Here is a 23,644-nt window from a genome sequence, read left to right on the forward strand (position 1 = left end):
CGCAAGAAAAAATGCAGCATGCAGTACTGATTAAAAATCGGAATCGCATGTGAAAATCGATTAGAAATCTGAATCGCATGTAATGTGCAAGAGGCCTCAGGATTTGTTATTGCAAATGCCGTCATTTTTGCATGGTGAGGATAGGCTGCGGAACAAGATTCTGAGGTGATCAACCTCCTTGCAGATATACACAACTGTACAAATACCCATCATATAACTACCGTATACATATTCCATATCTTAGTGCCTCAGCATGTGAAGCATTCTGCTACAGCAAACCAGAGATCTACCAGCACATTTGACAGGCATGACGAGGACAGTCTTCCAGCATAATACAGTTCATGTTTTTGCATGACTCTCTAGAGGAACCCAACGCCCATCAATTTATCAGGATATTACATTTTACATGTGGAATTCAGGCCTGTTAAGACTCCATGGGCTGAGATATTGCTGTCTCTCCTCTCTGGAGTTCTGGGAGCGCTGACACCACCTCACATTCTCTGGGAAGCTTAGGCAAAGCTGGAACAAACAAGGCAGTGTGCTTATGGAGATTAATGTCAGCATTTTGGATTATGCCGCAGTTCGTTTGTTTTGTCCGGCAGACGTTTAAGCACATAATTAAACGGTCTAGAATTTCTGCCCCTCTGCTTGTGAACGTAAAAAAGTGTATGTTCTTGGTGGTCGTAGTTTTTCTGAATTTGTCAGAAGTTTGGCGGCAAACCGCATGACTAGCATGTTATATTCGGAATCATTTTATTTAGCCAAGCTGTCTTCCCTAGTGGCTACTCCCACATGCAGCTATTTATATAACATAACACAAATATAATCTATACGGTACTACAGCTATAGTGTACATCCTACAAGATCATAACAGGAAAGCAGAATGATGGCAAAATACTACCTGCCACTGCTGTGTCCCTTCCTCATCCTTAGAGGTAAAAAAACAAAACAAAAACAAAATAAGAACAGTATACCATAAATCTAGAAAAGGTGGCATTTTAGTTGATATTGAATCAGGTTTCTATTGGGTTTCTTTTTTTTTTTTTTTTTTTTATCTAATAAGTTTAGGCAGCACCATTAGTCATATTTCAATTCCCATCTCTGTTTCAAAAACATATACAGTATACGTTACGGCCACTTTGGGTTATGGTCGGTCAAAACTAGAAGTGGTCCTTTCGCTGCGGCCAATGTGTGAAATGAATGAATTCCTGGCAGCTCAGATCTTCTCCCCCCCCCCCCCCCGGCTCTGGCCCCTCCCCCTGCCCCCTCCTATTGAGGTCTGACTGTCAGACACAAGCAGTGCAGCCAGAGTCATTTTTTCGCGGCAGGGAATCAGGGATTCCTGCCGTTCTTTCCTGCAGAGCAGGTGCTGGCAGAAGCAATTACTGCCACATTCCTGCTCTGCTTCCACGCCGCGACAAACGACTTGGGCTGCACTGCGTGTGTCCACGGCCACCAGAAGCCAATGGGAATGGGAGGAGCCAGAGCCAGGGGACAGGAACGGCGGACTAGCCACCAGGAATTCATTCATTTCGCACATTGGCCACAGCGAGGCAGCCACTTCTAGTTTTGACTGCCCAGAAACTGAAGTGGCCAGACTTCGGGTTCTGGATGTAATATATGTGTGTATGTATGTGTGTATATATTATGCAATTCAAACATGAATATATATGGAAAAAGTGAAAAAATCAGTGAGAAAGAAATTATGCAGTGATGTACATACATAGAATTGTATGGGCAGTGAGTTGACAGGCAGAATTATTCTGCAATGTAACTGAGCACTGTGAACTACTCCTAAGGCTTCATTCACACAGGCATTTGCGGTAGTGCATCCACCGACAGTCAACTGCTCCATTGCATCCTCTAGCACTTATAGCTTTAGGTACCAAAGTGTTTGGTACGGATAAGGGGATGGCTGACGCAGAAGCGTTGCTATGGGCCCCGGTGCAAGTTTTACATGCCCCCCCCCCAGCACTCTATATGTAACAATTGATACGGCACAACAAAACCTGCCAAGGACAACCACAGTGTCAGAGGTGCAAGAAGGGAATGGGAACAGTTTGCTAATGATTACTACTATTCAAAGCATCTATAGAAGTGATTATTAACCCCCCCCCCCCCCCCCCCCAGGACCAATAAACAGCTAATACTTTGGTTGAGAAAGGGCCCCATGGGGCCCCTCTGGCCCAATGGCCCTGATGCGTTCGCTACCTCTGCAACCCCTATTGCTACGCCACTGGGCTCACGTCTCCTGCATGAACATCTGATCAGGCTGCAACTATCTGCTACATGTTACATGCACAGCAACTGCACTACACGTCAATTGCTATTACGGTGCTGCATTTCATAGCAACCCGGATGGCGCTTGCTCCCCAATAATTCAACAACTGAATCACAAGACAAGCACAAAGTTCTAGTATCCTTGTGAGAGACCCAAAACACAAATACTTTCAGATTGCCGATCAGCTGTACTATAATTTAGAGATGCACAATCTGATGTGTGTTTTTTATTTTTACCAATATACGTATGTTTGTATCATGTGGCTAGAGATAAAATCTCTGTCAGACTGTTATTATTGCCATCCGAAATTTAAATGGGGGATTTCTGCTCATTTCCTGTCACTTCTGAAGAAGTTTTTATTTTACCTTAAAGCAGTGGTCATGTGACCTCTTGACTACCTTTCCAGACTAGTTGTAAGCTGCTCTCGCAGTGTCTCACTAGGGCAAGACACTGCAGTTCATCTCTCCTCCATCTTTCCACTGACTTCTCTCCAACATCCAAATGCTCTCCCCTCCCCGCCAAACCAATTGACGGCTGCTGTTTCAGTCCACCTATGCGATGGTTTGTGAGTGGCACAGGGGAGATGAACATGGCACATAGGAATAATGTAAACACAGTCGGGTAATATCTCCTATAACTTCAGACAGCAATTCCTGTTATCTTACTCTTTCAGAAATAGTCATAAGAGGAAGTGAGCAAGACATAGACCACTGTACCTGTTTACAGCAATCTTTGGACAGTAACTGCAGAATCCAATGAAATCAAATGGAAAGCTACTGGATCTCAGATTGGCTTCATTAATAGGTGTACTATCCCATTTCAGTGACTGGAATTAGTTTAGGTGAATATGGCATGTTGCTTTTACATATACTGTACATAGTATATGAAAACATGGTGTCAGTATGTATGATGTCTTGAGGAGCTTTGTTGCCTTTGAGCTTACCCTTGACTGAGAATGCGTTCTATGAGTTATAAAGAAATTACCGTATATTCCAACGTATAAGATGACTTGGGCGGCGAATAAGATGACCCCCCCCCCCCCAACTTTTCCAGTTAAAATACAGAGATTGGGATATTCTCGCTGTATAAGACTACCCCTCTTCCAACGATCACCAAATAAAAATTAAAAAACATCATATACTGGTGCTATGTATGAACAGATACTGGTGCTGTACTGTATGTGGTACCTAGTATATAAATGTATATAGGTGATCGACTGGTTAGATTGGTCAACTCTCCCTAAGCGGATTGGTCAGCTCTCCCTGTTTATCAGAGCGGTATGGAAGAATAGATCGCGGTGAGCCCATAAAACAAGCCTCTTTCACCCGTCTGGCCCACCCTTGTATCCTATTTATCTCCTTCTCTGCCTTTGAGATCTGGCACATGTGCGCCTGCTCCGCTTCACTACAGTCCTCAGCAGCGAGATCTCAGAGTCAACAGGATAGGGCATGTCACCCGGCATCAATGACACCCGGCGTATAAGACGACCCCTTAATTTTCAGAAGATTTTCAAGGGTTAAAAAGTAGTTTTATATGACAGAATATACAGTAATCTAGGAGTACTGAATCATTTCCAAATATAGTTAGTCATATTTTATATTCTATTTTGGTGTTTCTTTGCTTATGAAATCATGGCCTACATGTTATATTCCTAATATATGAAACATTTTTTTCTTGGAATTCAGAAATTAATAGCAATTAACAATAAATATAAATGTTTATAACATGTAGGTACAATTCAACAATTTGATCATTTTATACCTTTACATTTACTGCCTCTTTTTTCTTTTATTTTTACTTTTTTTTTCTTTTGTCATAATACATTTCTTTAAAATAGTCCTAAAGTCAGGTAAGAAAGCATGGAATTCATGACATGTTGCTTTTATAACCTTTGCTCATTCCCATTCTTACTGGTCATTCTTGTGCTGTGGTGTGATTATTATTATTTTTTTTGTCATCAGAAAACAGTGTTTTTATGCTTTTTATGTTTGTACCTTCAGTAATGAAGGGTTCATATCATTCAGTGTAAGTGAGTTTAAGCAGCTTTTCGTGTTTGCCATTGAAACAAACTAATAAGACTAGCAGCTTAGTTAATCATCACCTAAATTTGTGGCAGCTATTCTGTAAGGTGGCAATCATCTCGTGATTGGAAGCTAACCATTCATTAGAGATGTCAGAGATCCTGAGGAGTCTGATTGGACACAGGCTGCAACTTTGCACATAGTTGTAGAAACTTGGAGGGCCTGCCCTGGATAGCATAAATAATGTTAAAGTGAATTTGAGGTGACTTTGAAATGGAGGCTACCATCTTGAAGTTTTTGTAATTTTTTTTTCTTTCCAAACTTTCTAAGCAAGCTTAAAACATTCATATGTTATTGTAATGGGTGATGTACAGCATATAAACAATGAATTCAGAATACCAAGCATTCAAGTTCACAAACAAAAAGTAAAAAAAAATATGTTGGCGCTTTAAAAATCAATAATGATAATTTTAAAATATTCCTTTTGCCTTTTTTGCATGTCCACCTTTCAACTACTACTGTTCTGAGCAGCTTGACAAAAGGGGTAGCACCCCTGCAACAGTGGTCTGTTGCTGGAGAATGGCTTGCATCTATACATGATACAATACAGAACTTATAACAATTACGGTGGTGCCGACTTTGCTATAATTACATAGACTGATCCCCTCTGGTTATGAGAAGCGAGTCTTGGCACACCATTGCTATAATTATTTTGAGTTCTCGTAATTTTTCGGACTCTTAAGACGCTCCTGACCATAAGATGCAACCTAGATTTAGAGAACAAAAACCAGGGGAAAAATATATATAGTAAACCTGGTGCACCCATGGTGAAGGGGCATCTTGTGGATTATGCCCCCTTGTATCTCTTGTGTCTCCCCGTGTCCTCCTGTGTCGGCCTCTATCCTCCATGTGTCCTCCTCAATGCCCCTTGTGTCCTCCTCTATGTCTATGCCCCTTTGTGTCCCCGTGTCCTCCTCTGCATGGGTACAGTACAGGGAGTCCCCGACACTGCGGCGGGTTGGAGTTTCCTATTGGCAGGTGTTCACAAGTCCGAAACTCCCTTTATTTGGACTATAAGACGCAGTGACTTTTGTTTCCTTAACCTCCTTAGCGGTAACCCCGTGCTGGACACGGGGTAAGCCGCCGGAGGGTGCCGCTCAGGCCCTGCTGGGCCGATTTACATAATTTTTTTTTTGCTGGACGCAGCTAGCACTTTATACAACACGTTGCAGATAAAATTCAATAGTACAGTTCCACCCCTAATTAGACATCCAATTTACAAACGCGACAAAATGGGGCTTTAAATGAACAAATATTCGTCTTTTATTTCTTCATATCAAAAGGTCTTCACAGTAACGGACACACAGGTAGACATAATTTTCAGATCTCCCAATAACAACCAAAACGACTGCCTGACACGTGTTTCACGATCAAAGATCGCTTCTTCAGAGGCATACAGTATACATGTATATCACATGTGAGTTCAAATGGAGACCACAGACCACAATCTGTAAAAATATGAAGACCACACCAGGTGGACCCGCGTCCAAAGATAAGCACCGTCCGTGCCAACACTTCCGCATTGGCACGGACGGTGTTTATCTTTGGACGCGGGTCCACCTGGTGTGGTCTTCATATTTTTACAGATTGTGGTCTGTGGTCTCCATTTGGACTCACATGTGATATACATGTATACTGTATGCCTCTGAAGAAGCGATCTTTGATCGTGAAACACGTGTCAGGCAGTCGTTTTGGTTGTTATTGGGAGATCTGAAAATTATGTCTACCTGTGTGTCCGTTACTGTGAAGACCTTTTGATATGAAGAAATAAAAGACAATTATGTGTTCATTTAAAGCCCCATTTTGTCGCATTTGTAAATTGGCAGCTAGCACTTTGCTAGCTGCGCCAGCACACTGATCGCCGCCGGCCCGCGACCGATCGCCGCTATCTGTTGCGGCGTGCGCCCCCCCCAGACCCCGTGCGCTGCCTGGCCAATCAGTGCCAGGCAGCGCCGAGGGGTGGATCAGGACTCCCAATGACGTCCCGACGTCGCTGACGTCATCCCGCCCCGTCGCCATGGCGATGGGGGAAGCCCTCCAGGAAATCCCGTTCTTTGAACGGGATTTCCTGATCGGAGATCGCCGAAGGCGATCGAAGCGGGCGGGGGGGGGGTGCCGCTGAGCAGCGGCTATCATGTAGCGAGCCCTGGGCTTGCTACATGATTTAAAAAAAAAAAAAACTGCTGCGCTGCCCCCTGGCGGAATTTTTCATACCGCCAGGGGGGGTTAAAAAAGTGAGTCTTCTAGTCCAAAAAATACAGTATATTTCAAACCTATTTGAATTTTTTTGTAATGAAAGTGGAACATCCATCATGGGATTGTACTGTGTTAGCTTCTCCTCCTCTCCTAGTTTCATTAATGGCTGCCTTGACAATGCAGGAGATGTGAAACTAATATGCCTTGAAAATAAAATGCCAACATTTACATTAAAGACATTTGTGGAAAAATGGCAAAGAAATAGATTGTTCGAATCCTTTGTGGTTTTTTTTAACTGAACATGAAATGCTGCATGTAACTCTAATTCATGTTAAGGAACGTGTGATTGTTTTTTACTGGGAAGAAATATAGAAGTCAGGTCTTTCATAACCAGCTTTTGTTTTGTGTATTCCAATCCAATTTTAATAGGCCAATGATGGGCTGATTTTACCACCTCCATATAATATGATGGTCACCAGATTTAGATTTATATTTCTATGGGCAGATTATGTAGGTAAACTCTCATACTAAATGGAGGTGGTAAATTTGGTCAGTGATTGGGCATTCAAAATTCAAGGTGTGCACCAGGCTTAGGTCTTGTGCCAACACATTTGCCCCACTCTAGGCTTCAGTGTCAGCGTGCTGGGGCAAGAAGCAATGCCCTATCACAGGCTTTCTCAACCAGGGTTCCTTCAGGACTCAGCAGGGGTTCCTTGGCATTTTCCCTCATCATGGAGGAAGTATAATAGAACACATTATAATAGGGGGTACTGTAAAAACAAGCACTAAATTGGGGGTCAGAATAATAATGAGCACAGTATAACGAGTGACAGTGTAATAGGAGTTAGTGAAATTAACAGCCTCACCTTCCTTTAAAGACCATGCCTCTGGAAAAATAAATTCAGAGGTTCCTTGAGATAAAAAAAATTGTTTGCAGGGGTTCCTTGAGATCCAAAAGTTATTTGCAGGGTTCCTCCAGGGTAAAAAGGTTGAGAAAGGCCACCCTATCATGTCTACGTTTAACAAACTGATGACTGGATAGTCGTATGCTTGGGAGCACCATCTTTGATGTAGGAGACCAGGATTTGAATTCTGGTTGGAGGCAATACGTAACCAGTAATGAGTCCAAGGGAAAGACTCCCAGATGCTCCAGGATGCCCTAAGTGGCTTCAGCTCTGAAGCTCTTTGAGTCCATCAGAAAACAGGAACAAAGAACTATACAAATGTTAGCATTTCATTTCATTAATGTTGCTTTATTTTGGGTGGTTTTGTATTTTGGAACGTTCTGTCACTGAGCAGAGTGCAAGCATCACTGCATAGTGACAGCATCCTCTTGCTGCTCCTTGACCCTAATGCTAGGTACACACTATGAGATTTTCTGGCAGATTTACTGTCACATCGATTATTTCCAACATGTCCGATCTGATTTCCGATCCATTTCCAATCAATTTCCGATAGAAGTGAATATAAAACGGAAATCAGATCAGACATGTTGGAAATAGTCGATCTGACAGTAAATCTGCCAGACAATCTCATAGTGTGTACCTAGCATAGGAAGTCTGACTTATGCTTGACAGATGTTATAAATACAGTGACCAAATGAAATGCACCGTATACCCATAGTTGCAGGGAACATAGGCCTTTTATCCATTATCCAGATCCTTAGGCTGGTGTCTGGTGTAGTCCAAAGGCCCAGAAAAAAAACACACAAAGCACAGGAGCCCTGTATAGTGTAGTATTTAACTGCACCAGATGTATGTAGATTAGTGTAATGAAGAGGTACTCACAAGTGTGGGTTGCAAGACTAGCAACCACAGTATGAGGCAAGTGAGGAGAACCCATCCTAACCCAGGGGTTTAAGTCAAAATGATCAGTGCAAGTGACATTTTTGCTTGCAAGTCATGTACCTAAGAAACCTGTTTTGTGTCAAAGAGATGAGTAGGTCACAGTAAAATAAATACAATTAATGAAATAATAATGAAAACAATTTAATTGAGAGGGCAATGCTCAAAATTAGAGGTTTACCATTATTGTGTGTAACCTGGTTAGGAATGTGACTTTACTGTGTTTCAGGTGTTAGGAGAGATGAGAAATTATATTTAGGGGTCCTTAACAGGGGAAGCCAAGCCATGTGAGGCACCCTACTAACACTCATCCCCAAATCACAGTTGGGCTTTCCTATTGAAGACAGTTCACCCATTCACATCCCTGTGGTCCAGTGCAGTGTGCAAAACAGTCAGGCCAGCAGAATTTTGTTGTGCTGGACACCGGGCCCTATACAGTCATATTTAATTGGATGGTGCTACACCACGTGGTTAGGACTAGTCAGGTGATGGTGCTGAGTGCATTGCTCAGCATTGCTTCCACTCTGCATTGGGCCCAAAACGTTCCCAATGAGGAGACAGGAAATAATAAACGGGACAAAGCTGCTAATTCTTCCCCACTCTTCTCAAGATGGACAAACGTTTTGGCTGCAGTTCCACTTTAACAATGAAGTGCATGAAGTTAGCTTGACTTGATGGATGTTTGGTTGGACTTGAATTTGGTTTGTGCCTTAGATGCAGATTTGGCTTGGGTGTTGTCCTTCATGTATCTTCCAGGGTTCAATCTGAAAACAAACCACACTATCAAACTGAATGACCAGAGCTTCAGTACTCTTGTATTGATATTTTTTTTTTTAGGTTTACCAAAAGCAAATGTCCTTTACATCTAAAATGCAGACATTTAAGATCTTCCATTCACATGTTTTTCTGAAATCAGAACTTTTTGTGACATTGATCAAATATAATTCACCATATTCCACTTTGCCCTGGAAGCTGCATTCATTTTTCCTTTTGTGTTTTTTTTTCATCCATTTCATTGTCATCTGCGTGTACTGTGGTATATTATAAATGCAACAACAGCCTCCGCTCCTTCAGTTCGGATAGGTCCTACACTCTGAACAGAAGTTCCTTCGCTCGGGACAGTATGATGATTGAAGAACTCCTTGCACCTTCAAAGGAGCAGGTATGTAGCCTGTCTTTACCAATAGTTTGTACAGATCATTATTGTATTGATGGTGTTATTTGCAATGTTATTATACACTAAAATTGTTGGTTGTTATTGTCAATTATTTGCTTGCAAAACAAAACACACACACACACACACACACACACACACACACACACACACACACTCTGTTGTGTTCTCCTTGACTTCATATCCATGTAACTCTGAAGCTGATTACTAATCTGACAATGTATCAGGGAACCACACAGCGACGCTTCCTGACAAACTAGGTTCCCCGATCCATCTTTCTACCCGCGGGATCCTGCAATGTCATGCGTCGGCACAAGTCAGGCGCGAATGAGAGTTAAATTGGTTGCAGCACTTCGCACGGGAGTCGTTAGGGATCTTAAAGATCTGATCCACCATGATGGTCATTATCGTTTCACGTCTGAAAGGGCTGCCAGGCAACTGGTATTGTTTAAAAGCCTTCATATCCCTCTCAGGTCAGTTGTCCTTTAAGGGTTATCGGATGGCAGGGATTAAGACTACATGGGGGATGGAGGATCATGGTTTAGTCTGGCAGGCTCCCGTAGTCTTGTGTATCAGAGCCTGCCAGTCCATAGAGGAACCGTGGTCATTATTTACATAAAAAAAGGTACTTACATTTTTTTCCCACTCCATTAATTGTATCTTGCAAGAATTGAGAGATGGAGAGGGAGCTGGCAGAGCAAAACAAGAACCCCCTCCCCCCCCCCCCCCCCCCCCCCCGAAACTGCCCAGAAGAAGGGCTTTCACATGAATATATAACTGGACCAAATTGTGTGTGTGTGGGGGGGGGGGGGGATAGGTGCGAGGAGTTTGTCTTTGACCAGAAAAATAGAAAAGATGTAACTGGGATGATTCATTGGTAGGAACTTGCTAATCAGGCTATAGAAATGATTTAGTGCTCTAATTGTGTACATTTTAGTTTCCTGTACAGTGTAATTGCTTCAGGCTTGTATTATGTATGCAGTATATGCTCATGCTGAGTGGGAAGGTATACAGTCCTGTGACTGACCTTCTATTAATCCATCATTGCACAGGCTTCTTATTCCATAAACAACCCTCAGCTGTTCTTCTCAAGCTCTGTGCCAAAAAGACTAGAAGCAAAATGTTACAGAGTAACGCTGAGAACTAACTGTGAACTTCAAATCAAGTGGCCTGTGTTGACCTAAGGAACAGCCTTTAGGTGGACCTTTCAGCATGCCATATCAACCCCAAATCACCCCTCTAGTCATGGTTATAATCCGTTTTTGATTTTTGCCCCTTTGAATAATTCCACAGAGCCATTGCACTAACTATTATTTGTATGCATTTCCCCTTAATGAGCAGAACATAAACAAGCACCACGGTGCATAAACCCTACTAGATATTGGTGACAAAATATGCTGCGCGCACCATGGAGTAAGATGTGCCATACGCAGTGGCAGGGAGCTGCCTGTTCACAATGGATTGGGGGTAAGGTAAAATAATGTGCATAATGGACTGGACCAGCTGCTTGCCTCAAGGGTTAGCATACAGACAGACACTGTGTCGGCGTCTTCTGTGCCTGCGCGAGTGTGTGGCCAAGCAGATTGCGCCCACGTAGTCTGGAGCGCTCTGTGCAGACACAGAAGTGGGCACCTTATAAAGCTTTGAATGGAGCTTTCTCCTGTAAACTGAGAAAAGTCTGATCTACTGTATAAATGGCCATATAAGACACAGTAAAATAGAAAATCTAGACAATACATGCACTGCTCTTTAGAATAATCGCTTATAGAAATCTCAGATATTAAACTGCAAATTTCCCAGACAACATGATTATGCAGCAAATGTACGTACCCCAATAACACAAGTGTGCGGCATGTGTCCTCCTGTAATATAATCATGCAGTATGTGTTGCCTAATAACATAGTTCTGCAGCAGGTGTCCTAGTAAATACCATAATAATGCAGCATGTGTCCCCCAGTTATATAATTAGACAGCATGTCTCCCAATAAAATAAGTGTGTCCCTCAATAACATGCTTATGCAAGTGTCCTCCAATAGTATTAATACTGTCCATGTCATTGGCTGATTAAATACACAATATGGCAGCCTCCATATACCTCTCACTACAATTGTCCTTTAAACAATTTCTACACATGTCCTTTAAGGCATAAGTTCACTTATTCTTTTACTAATGACTTTATACCCTATGTCTGGCCTATTTATAGTATTTGCTAGCTTTCGTCTGGCTAAGCAGTGAGTTTGGAACAGAGAGTTGAGTATCCACATTGAGAAGAGCACTGGAAACACCTTTCGCCCTTTCCACAGCTTTGTAACACAATAATCAGAAGTGATACGACGATGTAATCACATTATAGCATATAAGTATTAGGAAACCATCTGCTGTACTTCAGGACTAGGTCTGCCTGCTAAACAACACAAGACCATCAGGTGGATAAATAATACATTTATTAATGAAAAGGGAAAGCTCTTGGCAGGAAAAGGTCTATGGGCCGCACCTGGACTAATAGGTAATTGTGAGCCACTCGCATAGGATTATCCGTGTCATGTGTGTCAATATGTTCAGCACAATAAAGTTTCCATTATGTAGAAATGGCCAACAAAGGACGATGTGCAGTGGAAAAATCATTCCATCTGCTTCCTGTCAGTGTGATGAGTGGCAGCAAGAGACTAGAGAATAGGCTACTCTTTTATGCTGTACTTTATTATTATTATTTAGTATTTATATAGCGCTGACTGTCCCTCAGAGGGTGCGCACAATCTAATCCCTACTACAGTCAAATGTCCATGTACAGCAGGGCTTTTCAACCTGGTGGCTGGATGGTGTAATGGCTAAGGGCTCTGCCTCTGACACAGGAGACCAGGATTCGAATCTCGGCTCTGCCTGTTCAGTAAGCCAGCACCTATTCAGTAGGAGACCTTAGACAAGTCTCCCTAACACTGCTACTGCCCATAGAGCGCGTCCTAGTGGCTGCTGCTCTGGCGCTTTGAGTCCGCCAGGAAAAAAGCGCGATATAATTTATTTATTTTTTCACGAATTGTACCACTTCTTTCCCTTGAAAATGTTCAAGTACCACCAGTGGGCCTGCGCAGTCGAGCGGACCCTCAGATCAGCGGTAACCTGGCAGCAGTGAAGAGATCACCAGGGTAACTGTGCACAGCGGGTATACTTCAAATACAAGTGAGCAGTGATGTCACGTCCTGTATTTGAAGTATATGTGCCATCAATGTGCACCGTTCGCCTGGCTGATCTTAAGTATTCAGTGCAGCACAGTAAGGAGCAAGTGAAGGGGAGGGCCAATTTAGGAGAAAGCCAATTAACTCATCTGTATATTTTTTGGACATGTGAGGAAACCAGAGTACCCAGAGGAAACCCTCACAGGCACAGGGAGAACATACGAACTCCATGCAGATAGTGCCCTGGCTGGGTTTCAAACTGGGGACCTAGCACTGCAAGGCGAATGTACTAACCACTACGCCAACATTCTGCATAGACAAGCTGGTTCCAGGGCTTTGTCTGACAACTCTATTTGAGATATCTGCACAGCTCTGTAGAGATGTACTGCGGGATGGATCTCATAAAATCAAAAATAACTTTCTTGGCCTTCCCAAAGCAAAGGGAAATGGGGGACATGGAAGGGGGTGGGGTACTATGGGTAAGCAGTTAGGGGACATTTTTAGGTTTACAGTTCATTTATGCTCCTCTCAGTCTGTGGCATGCTGTGACATAGTGTGCTGCGATTGTCACTGTGAATTCCTCTTCTCCTAGTAGAACGTATAGTTTTTCTCTCATCCTCTAATGTGTAAAAGTCTGGTAATGGCTCCATCAATTTCCCAAAGAAGGTTTCCCAGGGTGCAGTATCTTTGGGGCAGTTCAGTGATCCTCGAGGGTCTTCTGCTCACAGTGTTGGCATAGTCTCTCCTCCCTTGGTTTTTATGCCTGTCTGTGTGTCCCAGACTCAATTTCAAGGGCCTTAGCTATTAACTGCCATTGGCAACCATTGACATCTCCTTAAAAACAGTTAACATCTGGGTCATAACACTGTCTGGGTTTTTGGACATTTTGTACACCTTTTTTAACAAAATTGTGGCTGCAGAGATGCTCTGAAGGTTTTAGAAGTTCGTCTGCCATTAAAGTCTATGGGGTTCGCCATGAACGACTGTTCGCGATGTTCAGCCATCTGTATTCAGGGCCCAAATAACTCTTCATAGTTGAAAAGTCCTTTGTAACCAATAAAGTCTCAGGGTGCCACTATGGGCTATGTTATTGTTACTACACCAAAGCCGTGAAATAATCTACTTTACAGTGACCCTCCCTGATCCTGATAGTGCATAGCATCTATGGCTAGTGGCACCTTGCTATACACAGTCCAATCTGATTCAGCTGCTGAGAGGAGCTAGGAGAGAATGCAGAGCTGCCTGTGTGCTGATTGCTGCTGGTGAAGCACTGTATATTTTCTGTCTCAGCCTAGCGCCTCTGCCTCAGAGGAGCTAGGCTGAGACCTAGACACTTGTTGCTGAATGCTCCATCCCCTATTGCCTGATGAGGCGGGGCCACGCCTGCGAAACGCATTGCAGCTGTTTTTTGGAGTATATTAATAAATCTAAACCTTTGAAAATTGACAGTTTTACGTCTGCTTTGTGGGGGTAATTCCACCACTGCCTCTTCAGCAATTTTAAAGTGTTTAGCGTATTTTGTCCTGTTGGTGCCTCTGTTCAATTCCTGCGATGTCTGTGGAATGTTTGTTTCTGAGAATTGAGTGAAAATAATACCTGGTCTCCCAGAATGCTCTGAGAGGAGAATTCTAGCTAAACAGCCTAGGCTAAGCATCTTTGGGAGGGCAGGGCTGCGTACCAATATACAGCAGTATATACATATAGGAAACTGGGAAAAGTAGAAAGGCAATTTTAGTAATTTTCCAGTTATCTGATGTTTTTCTTCCTTGATTTAAACAGCCTTAAACCTTTTCTGTTTCAGCACCTTTCCTTTACGAGAGAATTTGACTCCGACTCACTGAGGCACTATAGCTGGGCTGCAGACACACTGGATAATGTCAATCTCGTCTCAAGTCCAGTGCATTCTGGGTAAGTTACAAACAGCAGAGTTTGGTACTTAACAAGTCTGAATGGAAAAATACAATACTGTATAAGCAGAGGCATTGGCGCAAATCTCTTTTATTATATTTTTACTCAAGATTAATAAACGGACAAACTTTAATAAATTAGATGGGGTGATTTAATAAAAAAGGCATGCTCCCCAAATATAACTATTAGAGAAAGGGTGTCCAACTCAAATACAGAATGGTCCGAAATTTAAAACTGGGACCAAGTTGTGGTCCACGCTCGATGTCACCTCTGTACAGTTTTCTGGTATCGAATGTTCGCCCTCCCCCCCCCCCTTTCTTCCCGCTCCCTCCACTATTCAGTTTCCTAGTGCATTGTGGCTCCTTCCCTCCCCTATACATTGCCCTGGTGTCTAGTGGCCCTCCCTCCCCTATCCAGTTCCATGGTGTCTAGTGGACCTCCCTCCCTTATACAGTTCCCTGGTGTCTGGTGGACCTCCCTCCCTTTACAGTTTCCTTGTGTCTAGTGTCCCCTTTCCCTTCACAATGAGGCTTCATAGTTTCAACACTTAGCCATATATGCTTAGGGCTCAGGTGCTTGTAGGCCTGATATAATGCAAAGTGGTGAAAGCATTTTTAAATAAATTTGATGACACTGTGGGCCAGATGCAATCAGCTGCAGTAGATCTGTTCAGTAAATTGCTACTGTGTGAGAGAGACTCTCAGCAGAACATCACCACCTACTTCTCCAAGTACATGCTGTTTAGTAGACAGCCAAATAAGCAAATCTGTAAAGTTTTGCATAGATATCATGCCTCTGCTATGAAGCAAAGGAATAGCACTGTTAACCACAGAAGCCAGTCAGATATCTGCTTACTGAATCAGACTCGCATTACAGAGTCAGATGTGAAAGCAATAGACCCAAGTATTTGCGGTGCCCACAGGAACCTGTCAGATCTCATCCTTAACTGTAAGCTAGTGTATGAAAATAACTAGTTAGTTAGTTGCCCTAGGAATACCCTCCACATTTTTCTCCTCTGTTCCTTATACTTGTGTAAATTAGGTGCATACAGTATGCTAAAGATACTTTTTTTTTTCCTTTTAGTTTTTATTGTATTGTGGAAATATTATGTTAGTTGTTGATGAATGCTGTTATAACAGCCTCATTGTCATTGTTATAATTGCATAGATGATAGACTAGGCGCCGGCTATGGTGCAGTGAGAACGTGTCTGTACCAGCTGAAGGTGGGAAGAGAAATTTGTTTTGAATTTTTTAGGGTTCTGACTCACATTTCTCTGCTGCTGCCCCATGTCAAACTGTGATCTCATGTGCCTGTTTTTCCTGCTTGCCTTTGTACTATTTCACATGATTTTTGTTTTGCTTTTCTTTTATATTATTTTGCAGCTATTACTCTACGCTTCCAGTGTATGATGCAAGGTGATGAATAGGATATGTGTGTGGTTTGCCTCTATGCAGTTATATTAACTTTACTAACTCCTTTTTTCTAATTCTGGCAAGAAGCCCACTATCTTTCTATATTTTTTAATACAAGTAATCTTGTAATTAAGTATGCAGCCGTTTATAGGCAGAGCTATATAATCATTCATTGTAGAATACTGTAAATACAAAAAAAAAACACATTCTATGCATATATTGGTTATGGATAGCTATGAACCACAGGTGCATGCTTGTGACTAAGATCTTTTCCAAGTGTGGTTATGGATAGTCACATGCATCCTTCCATGGTTCATGGCTATACATAACCAAACTGAGAATGGTGGTAAAGATTTCAATCACAAGCATCCTCCTGTGGTTTATGCCTAATCATAACCAAACTTAGGGCCAGTTCACTTTGGAAGCTAAACAGCGATCACTTTCGCAATTCGGCAGGCAAAATCTTCTGTTTTGCCGTGATTTGTGCTTATGATTCCCTTTTAATAGAACAGGAATCACAGCGAGATCATCACCAAAGTGCTGCATGCAGCGTGTTTGCGGTTGATTGCAAATGCTGCAGTGGGAATGTATCCATAGGGATACATTAGCAGCAGCGCTTTGCTGATCGCCGGTGATCAGAAAAGTGCTGCAAAAGCGCCACATGTGAACCAGCCCCTAGAATGTTGGTAACGATCTCAATCCTCCCATGGTTTATACTTAACCATAACCAAACTGAGAATGTTGGTAAAGATCTCAGTCGTATTCCATCTTCTTATTGTTCATAACTGAGATCTTTACCAACATTCTCAGTTTGGTTATGGATTGCTATGAACTACGGGAGGATGCTTCTGATTGATCTCTTTATCAACATTCTCAGTTTGGTTGTGGATCGGTATAAACTACAGGAGAATGCTTGTGATTGAGATCTTTACCAACATTTTCAAGTTTTGTTTATGGATAGATATGAACCATGTATTTTTTAATTAATCAGACTCCAGAAATGTTGTGGGGTTGCACCCAAAGCAAATACAGTGTAAGTCATAAAAAGCAAATATTTTACCAGCTAATTAAAAATATTACATTTTAAAGGACAACTATTGTGAAAAACTGTAAAATTTGAAATAAAGTAAATCCATATAAAATGTACATTTCTACCAGATTAAAATGTATTAAAAATGTCACAGTAGGCAGTAAAAAATCTGACAAGTTTTGGACTAGTCCATCTCCTCATGGGGGTTTCTCAGAGATTCCTTTATTTACAAAAGCACGTAGTGAACTGCAGTTGCTCAGTCCAACTGCCAAAATGCTGTGCAAACGAGTAGGAAAGGTGGCTTACATATTTGTGTAGGTCCTTTCCAGATACTGGTTTTGTAAACCATAAAGATAATCTTGAGAATCTCCCAAGAGGAGATGGGCTAGTCCAAAATCTGTCAGATCAGACAACCTTCTACTACTTTCTGTAAGTGATAGCAACATATGAAAAAAAGTAATTTATAGTGAATTTTACTCTGGGTGAAATGTACATTTTATATGTATGTGTTTAAAATGTTCATGATAGTGGTTCTTTACATAACAATACAGGTAAAGTAGCAGTAGTGTCATCAGCATAATAGAAAGTAGTGTTGTCGGCATAGTAGTGTAGATTGTGGTTTGTAGGAGATTTGTAATGTATAGGAAATTAGGTTTGTGTTTAGATTACTTTTCATTTGAGGAAAAAAAAACAGTGCAAGGTTACATTTGCTTTCTTTGTTTTCTTAGAACACACATTTGTGGGTGTGTGTAAGATATGAAAGAAAGCCTACAGCTAAGTCTTTTCTTGCTTTAGTTCACTGTCACAATAAAGGTGCAGTAGGGATGTTTTATTTGGTTGGGCCCTGGAAGATTTGAGCGACTCTGGCTTCATATTACACAATGCATGGGAAACCTGAGGATATCCTATAACCTGTCTGAGTGCTCTTGTCCCTCATTTCATAAACCGGTCCAAATCAAAGCTGCTTTGTGTGGCTGAGACAGACATTACTTGTTTGCTCTCACGGTCGGTAACTTTTTGCCTGCAGATTTCTGTCTTGTTTAGCTGTATGATAGATAGAAAACTCCTGTTGTAATGAAGGAGACGAAAAGTGTATGCTCAGGCCTGAGATCTTGCCAAACTTTACTCAATAGAAAAACATTTGAAGCTAGACAATATTCCCAGAGCTTCCTGATCTTTTATCCAGGCTGTGGAACAACAGTTAGAAGAAAGGACTATAAATGGTGCATGATTTAGCAATTATTAAAATAAGCAGACTTCTGTGTCATAGTAGACTTATCTTCTCTGCAGAAAAGTCAGACTGGTGTGAAGGCCATTACTAATACTAAAGGCATTAGAGGGAGTGGCTTACATAGTGTCATGTAAAGCAGTGGCGTACCTAGGGCATTTGACACCCGGTGCTGAGTATTGAAAGACACCCTCCCCCCCCCCCCCCCCCCCAAAAAAAAATGGGCAAAAAATGGGTGGGGCTGGCAAAAAACTGGCGTGACCATGACCGGATGAGGGCGGAGCTAACAGTAATTTAAAGTGAACCCGGGGTGAGAGTGATATGGAGGCTGCCATATTTATTTCCTTTTAAACAATACTAGTTGCCTGCCAGCCCTGCTGATCTATTTGGCTGCAGTAGTGAACTGATTTACACCATTACATGCAATCATGTAGCAGATTTGACCAGAAAATACATGCAATCATGTCGGCAGATTTGACCAGAAAATACATGCAATCATGTGGAAGATTTGACCAGAAAATACATGCAATCGTGTGGCAGATTTGACCAGAAAATACATGCAATCGTGTGGCAGACCTGGCCAGAAAACACTTCTATCGTGTAGCAGACCTGGCCAGAACATAAACGATGCACCTGGCTGTTAATATAAATAAATAAAAAAAAAAACATTTACTCACCTACAGCAGAGCTCCTGTCCTGGCCTCTGTCCGGTGCGCAGCTCCCACGATCCTCTGCAGCCAGTAACTGAAACTCCCGCACTGAGAGCAGGGCTACGGGAAAATGGTGCCCGAATCCCTGCACTGCAGGCTCAAAGTCTCCAGAGCAGGGTTTCGGACGACATTTTACCCTAGCCCTGCTCTGCCGCTGCGGTGAACTGACACGGCGTCTATTAGATGCCGAAAGTCAGTTCACGCTGGGGGATGCTTGGAGAATTTTAGGGGGTGCTTCAGCACCCAAAGCACCCCCCGGCGCCGCCACTGCCCCCAGTATAGGTAGCTAGCACAGTTTCCCCCAGTATAGGTAGCTAGTTGCCCCCAGTGAAGGTAGTATAGTTGCCCCAATATAGCTGCCCCCAGTATAGCTAGTATAGTTGCCCCCAGGATAGGCAGCATAGCTGCTGCCCCCAATGTAGGTAGTGCTGCTGCCCCCAGTGTAGCTAGTATAGTGGCCCCCCGTATAGCTGCCCCCAGTATAGGTAGTATAGTTGCCCCAGTATAGTGGCCCCCAGTTTAGGTAGTATGGTGGCCCCCAGTGTACCTAGTATAGTGGCCCCAAGGTAGCTAATAAAGTTGTCCCCAGTGTAGCTAGTAGTGGCCTCCATTGTAGCTGGTATAGTGCCCCCCCAGTATAGGTAGTATAGTGGCCCCCATAGTTGCCCCCAGTATAGCTAGTATAGTGGCCCCCAGTTTAGTATAGTGACCCCCCCAGTGTAGCTAGTATAGTGGCCCCCAGTGTAGCTAGTTTAGTGGCCCCAATGTAGCTGGTATAGTGCCCCCCCCCCATTGTAGGTAGTATAGTGCCCCTCCCCAGTATAGCTAGAAGGAGGGGTGACAGCAGGGATAGCGGTGGAAAGGGGGGACATATCCCCCCCTCCCTCACCTGGGTCCCCTCCTTCTGCCTCTCTTTCCCCCCCCAAAATGCGGGCCGGGGGCAGCGAGCAGGCGGGCGCGGAGAGTACTCACTTCACTTCCGCGTATCAGCCTGAAACGCTGCGGCGCGTCACGTGCCTCTTCTGCGCCTCCAATGATTGGAGGCGCAGAAAAGGCATGTGACGGTGACTCTGCGTTCCAGCGGCTGATACGCGGAAGTGACATAAGTATTCTCTGCGCCCGCCTGCTCGCTGCCCCCGGCCCGCTGCCCGCATTTTGGGGGGGAAGAGAGGCAGAAGGAGGAGACCCAGGTGAGGGAGGGGGGGGGATATGTCCCCCCTCCCGCCGCTATCCATAAAGCCAGTTTGGTGCCAAGTCAGTTAGACTATTAGTTTATTTTTGGCAGAAACTGAAGCAGCTGGATACAACCTACGCAAATATAGACAGAACCTATAAAGGCCATGCTTATAATATCTTCGGTGGGAGCTGAACTCATAACACTAGAGCATCAAAACATGGCTACTATATTACTTATAGTTGTATATATATATATATATATATATATATATATATATATATATATATATATATATATATATATATATATATATATATATACACACACACACCACACAAGTGTTACTCAGTTTTACTATTTGTGAAAAAAAGCCTCCCAGTGGCTTAGAGGAAAATAAAGAATCTGAGATGGAGTACACAAATAATTAATGATAGGATTCTCCTCTTCCTCATTCTTTAGTTAACTCCGACTCTTCATGACCTTATGTACTTCCGCACGCCAGATGTGTCAGTCAATCACGGCTTCTTTTAGCTGTTGCATTGGCATGTTCATAGCTTCACAATAAACTGTCTATCCATCTTAGCCTCTGCTGACCTCTTTTTCTTTTGCCCTTAATTTTTCCAAGCATTAAGGATGTCTTCAAAGAATCTTACCTTCCTATTATGTGTCCAAATTATTTAAGTTTTACTAGTATTCTCAACCCTTCTAGTGAACACTCTGGCCTTATGTCTTGAAGTCTTGACTGGTTAGCTCTACTAGCAGTCCAGAGAACTTTCAGTAGCTTTCTCCAAACCCATAATTCAGAAGCATCAGTTTTTCTACACATGATCTTATTTATAGTCCAACTTTCACAGCCATCTGTTACTACTGGGAAGACCATGTCTCTAATTATCCTGATCTTTGTTGGTAAGGTGACATCTCTGTACTTTAGTACTTTGTCCAAATTTGCAGTAGCTTTCCTCCCAAGTGATAAACATCTCTTAATCTCATGGCTGCAGTCACCATCTGTAGATCTCTTCGATCCTAAGAAGATGAAATCTGTCACAACTTCTACTTTTTCTCCATCTATTTGTAGATTGTTCATTTTCTTGATGTTAAACAGTAGACCAGCTTTGGCACTTTCTTATTTGACATTCTAGGAAGATTCTATGGGATATTCTAGGATTCTAGGGAAGATTTAATTGCAAAAAAACCTTTCTACATGCTGGAGCAAAGTAGACATATCTCCAATGAACTTGATTTTTTTTTTTTTTACTGGCTTTTCATGTCTAACCTGCACTGTAAACGTTTGTTTGGTTCTTAAACAATAATCACACTTTTTGAGCTTTATTCATTTAATTTGATTACACAGTTTTGAAATGCAAAATGTTTGCCTGCTGCATGGATCCACCAGTATTTGAATTTCTGCTGGTTTTTTATGCGTTGTAGAAATCTTGGAGTTAAGATTATACCATTTATTGGTTAAATATGCAAACTTTCAAAAGAGCACTCTATTTTCCCAAATTGTGATCTCTATTGAGTTTATCAAGATGTGGTATCCCTTTAGTGCTACATAAATACATACTGATCAATATTACCCAATCGGTTATGATCAGATCTGAGGATTACATTTCTGTGTGTCTATTAAAATGTAGGTATGATCACCACTGGTTAATTGGCAGATGTTTGAGTGGGAGGAGGTCTCATGTTCCTGTCCAGCTTAGGCCAGTTGAGATGTATACATACATACATACATACATACATACAGTACATGGTCATGATGGTTGGTGGATTTTCTTTAACATGGTCAACAACAGTTTAAAGCCTGCATTTAGTTTATTTCTAGGTATTGTTTTTAATTGAGTGATAGTGCAGCATGGTATTTACTTGTCAAAAAAGTTTGACTTTATGTATTGTTATACATTATTTTGTTTTTACACATCACTTGTGCCCTCTGTTATTTGAACCTAACATTCCAAATTCCATTTTTCACAGTTTTTTGGTTAGCTTTATGGTGGATGCACGTGGTGGTTCTATGAGAGGAAGTCGACATAATGGGATGCGAATTATTATACCACCAAGGAAATGCACAGCGCCTACAAGGATCACCTGTCGCTTGGTCAAGAGGCACAAATTAGCAACTCCTCCACCTATGGTAGAAGGAGAAGGTCTGGCAAGTCGACTAGTTGAGATGGGGCCAGCAGGTGCCCAGTTTTTGGGGTAAGTCCTTGTTTTGTAAATACATCATCTTCATCTGCTTGTTTTGATTTCATTGTAATCATGCCGAGACATTCATTATAAATGTCATAATATATATAATAACATAAAGTTATCTGTACTTGCTTGTCTCCTAGTGACATGCAAATATAAACCACGTCATTTAAATGGATAATAGTTAAAAAGCACAACCATGGCTATAAAGGATTCTTTAGCCTTTAGAAGTAGCTTGGGTGATTTTTTTTTGGCCTCCATACTCTGAACAACACATGGCTATAGAGTTTTACAAAGATTTATGTTTGCAGTTTGTTAAACTTTTTAATCCAAACAGTTCAGAAAACGCTTTATGAAAAAAAAAAAAAAACTTAAAATGTTAACTCATAGCTGTTGTTATTAAATGAAGGCCTTCTCCTATTTAGGCTTAGTTCATACCATGCGACTCCCTATCTGAAAATACTGACATAGAATATCCCCAGAAATGTCTTATTTTTCTTTAGTTCAGGGTTACCTGATTTCTGGACACAGTTTACAAAATGGAAGCATCCAATAAAGTTAAAGCATAATTATACCTATAGCTAAAACCCTTCCCTTGAAAAGTAGTAGAACTGTATGAAAAGTAAGTCACCTTCTCAATTATCTGTTTCTATTCCCATATGAAGAGTATTATTCAGTGTAATTGATGGACTCCCAGGCACTGAATGGTTTGTTTGGACGGGGTGACACTTTAATTTACCACCCCACTGCTTGGTACATATGAATATATATTTTAATGGCTTGGTGATTATTTGCTTTGTTGCACAAGCTGTCACAAATATAAATACTAATTCCCTCTCTATCCTAGCAATCCCCCCTCCCCTAGAAAAAAAAATAAACCCGGATATCCCCTCCACATCCAAGAAATGCCACTAGGGTTACTCTTCTCAAACTAGTGCTAAAATACTTGGTGCAAGAAATGCCCGATGTCCATGCCAAAAGTAAGAGTGTCAAGATCCCATGAATGCTGAATAACATTGGCTCACAGAGCTTCAGCACTGAGGTAGTTTCGGGACAGCATGTTTGGCATACCATTCAAATGAATAGAGCCCTGATCCTGATGACTGTATCCTGCACCGAAAGTCCGAAGCTCCTCAGTAAGGCTGAAGAAATATCATGCTGAAGCCTGCTCTTGGAAGCATTTGTAGATCCTGCAATTCCACCTTCATGTTTGTTACTGAGACAATTCGTGCAAGTATT

The 23,644-nt window shown here is 42.1% G+C and overlaps 1 protein-coding gene across 37 annotated transcripts in view; it reads left to right on the forward strand.

Annotated features, from left to right (window-relative positions):
* The window catches only part of ANK3 (ankyrin 3), an 825,851-nt gene that overhangs the window by 694,949 nt on the left and 107,258 nt on the right, over positions 1–23,644 (forward strand). For 21 of the 37 annotated variants that reach the window (XM_068258457.1, XM_068258458.1, XM_068258461.1 and 18 more), the window contains 3 exons: positions 9,462–9,564; positions 14,551–14,657; positions 22,190–22,414. In XM_068258457.1, the coding sequence (XP_068114558.1) occupies positions 9,462–9,564; positions 14,551–14,657; positions 22,190–22,414 (435 nt within the window). Of the gene's footprint in view, positions 1–4,118; positions 4,131–9,461; positions 9,565–14,550; positions 14,658–16,040; positions 16,074–22,189; positions 22,415–23,644 lie in introns of all 37 variants that reach the window. The other 16 variants (XM_068258464.1, XM_068258476.1, XM_068258477.1 and 13 more) reach the window with 5 other exon arrangements.

This window comes from Hyperolius riggenbachi, chromosome 10 (genome assembly GCF_040937935.1).
Source record: "Hyperolius riggenbachi isolate aHypRig1 chromosome 10, aHypRig1.pri, whole genome shotgun sequence".
Lineage (NCBI taxonomy): Eukaryota > Metazoa > Chordata > Amphibia > Anura > Hyperoliidae > Hyperolius > Hyperolius riggenbachi.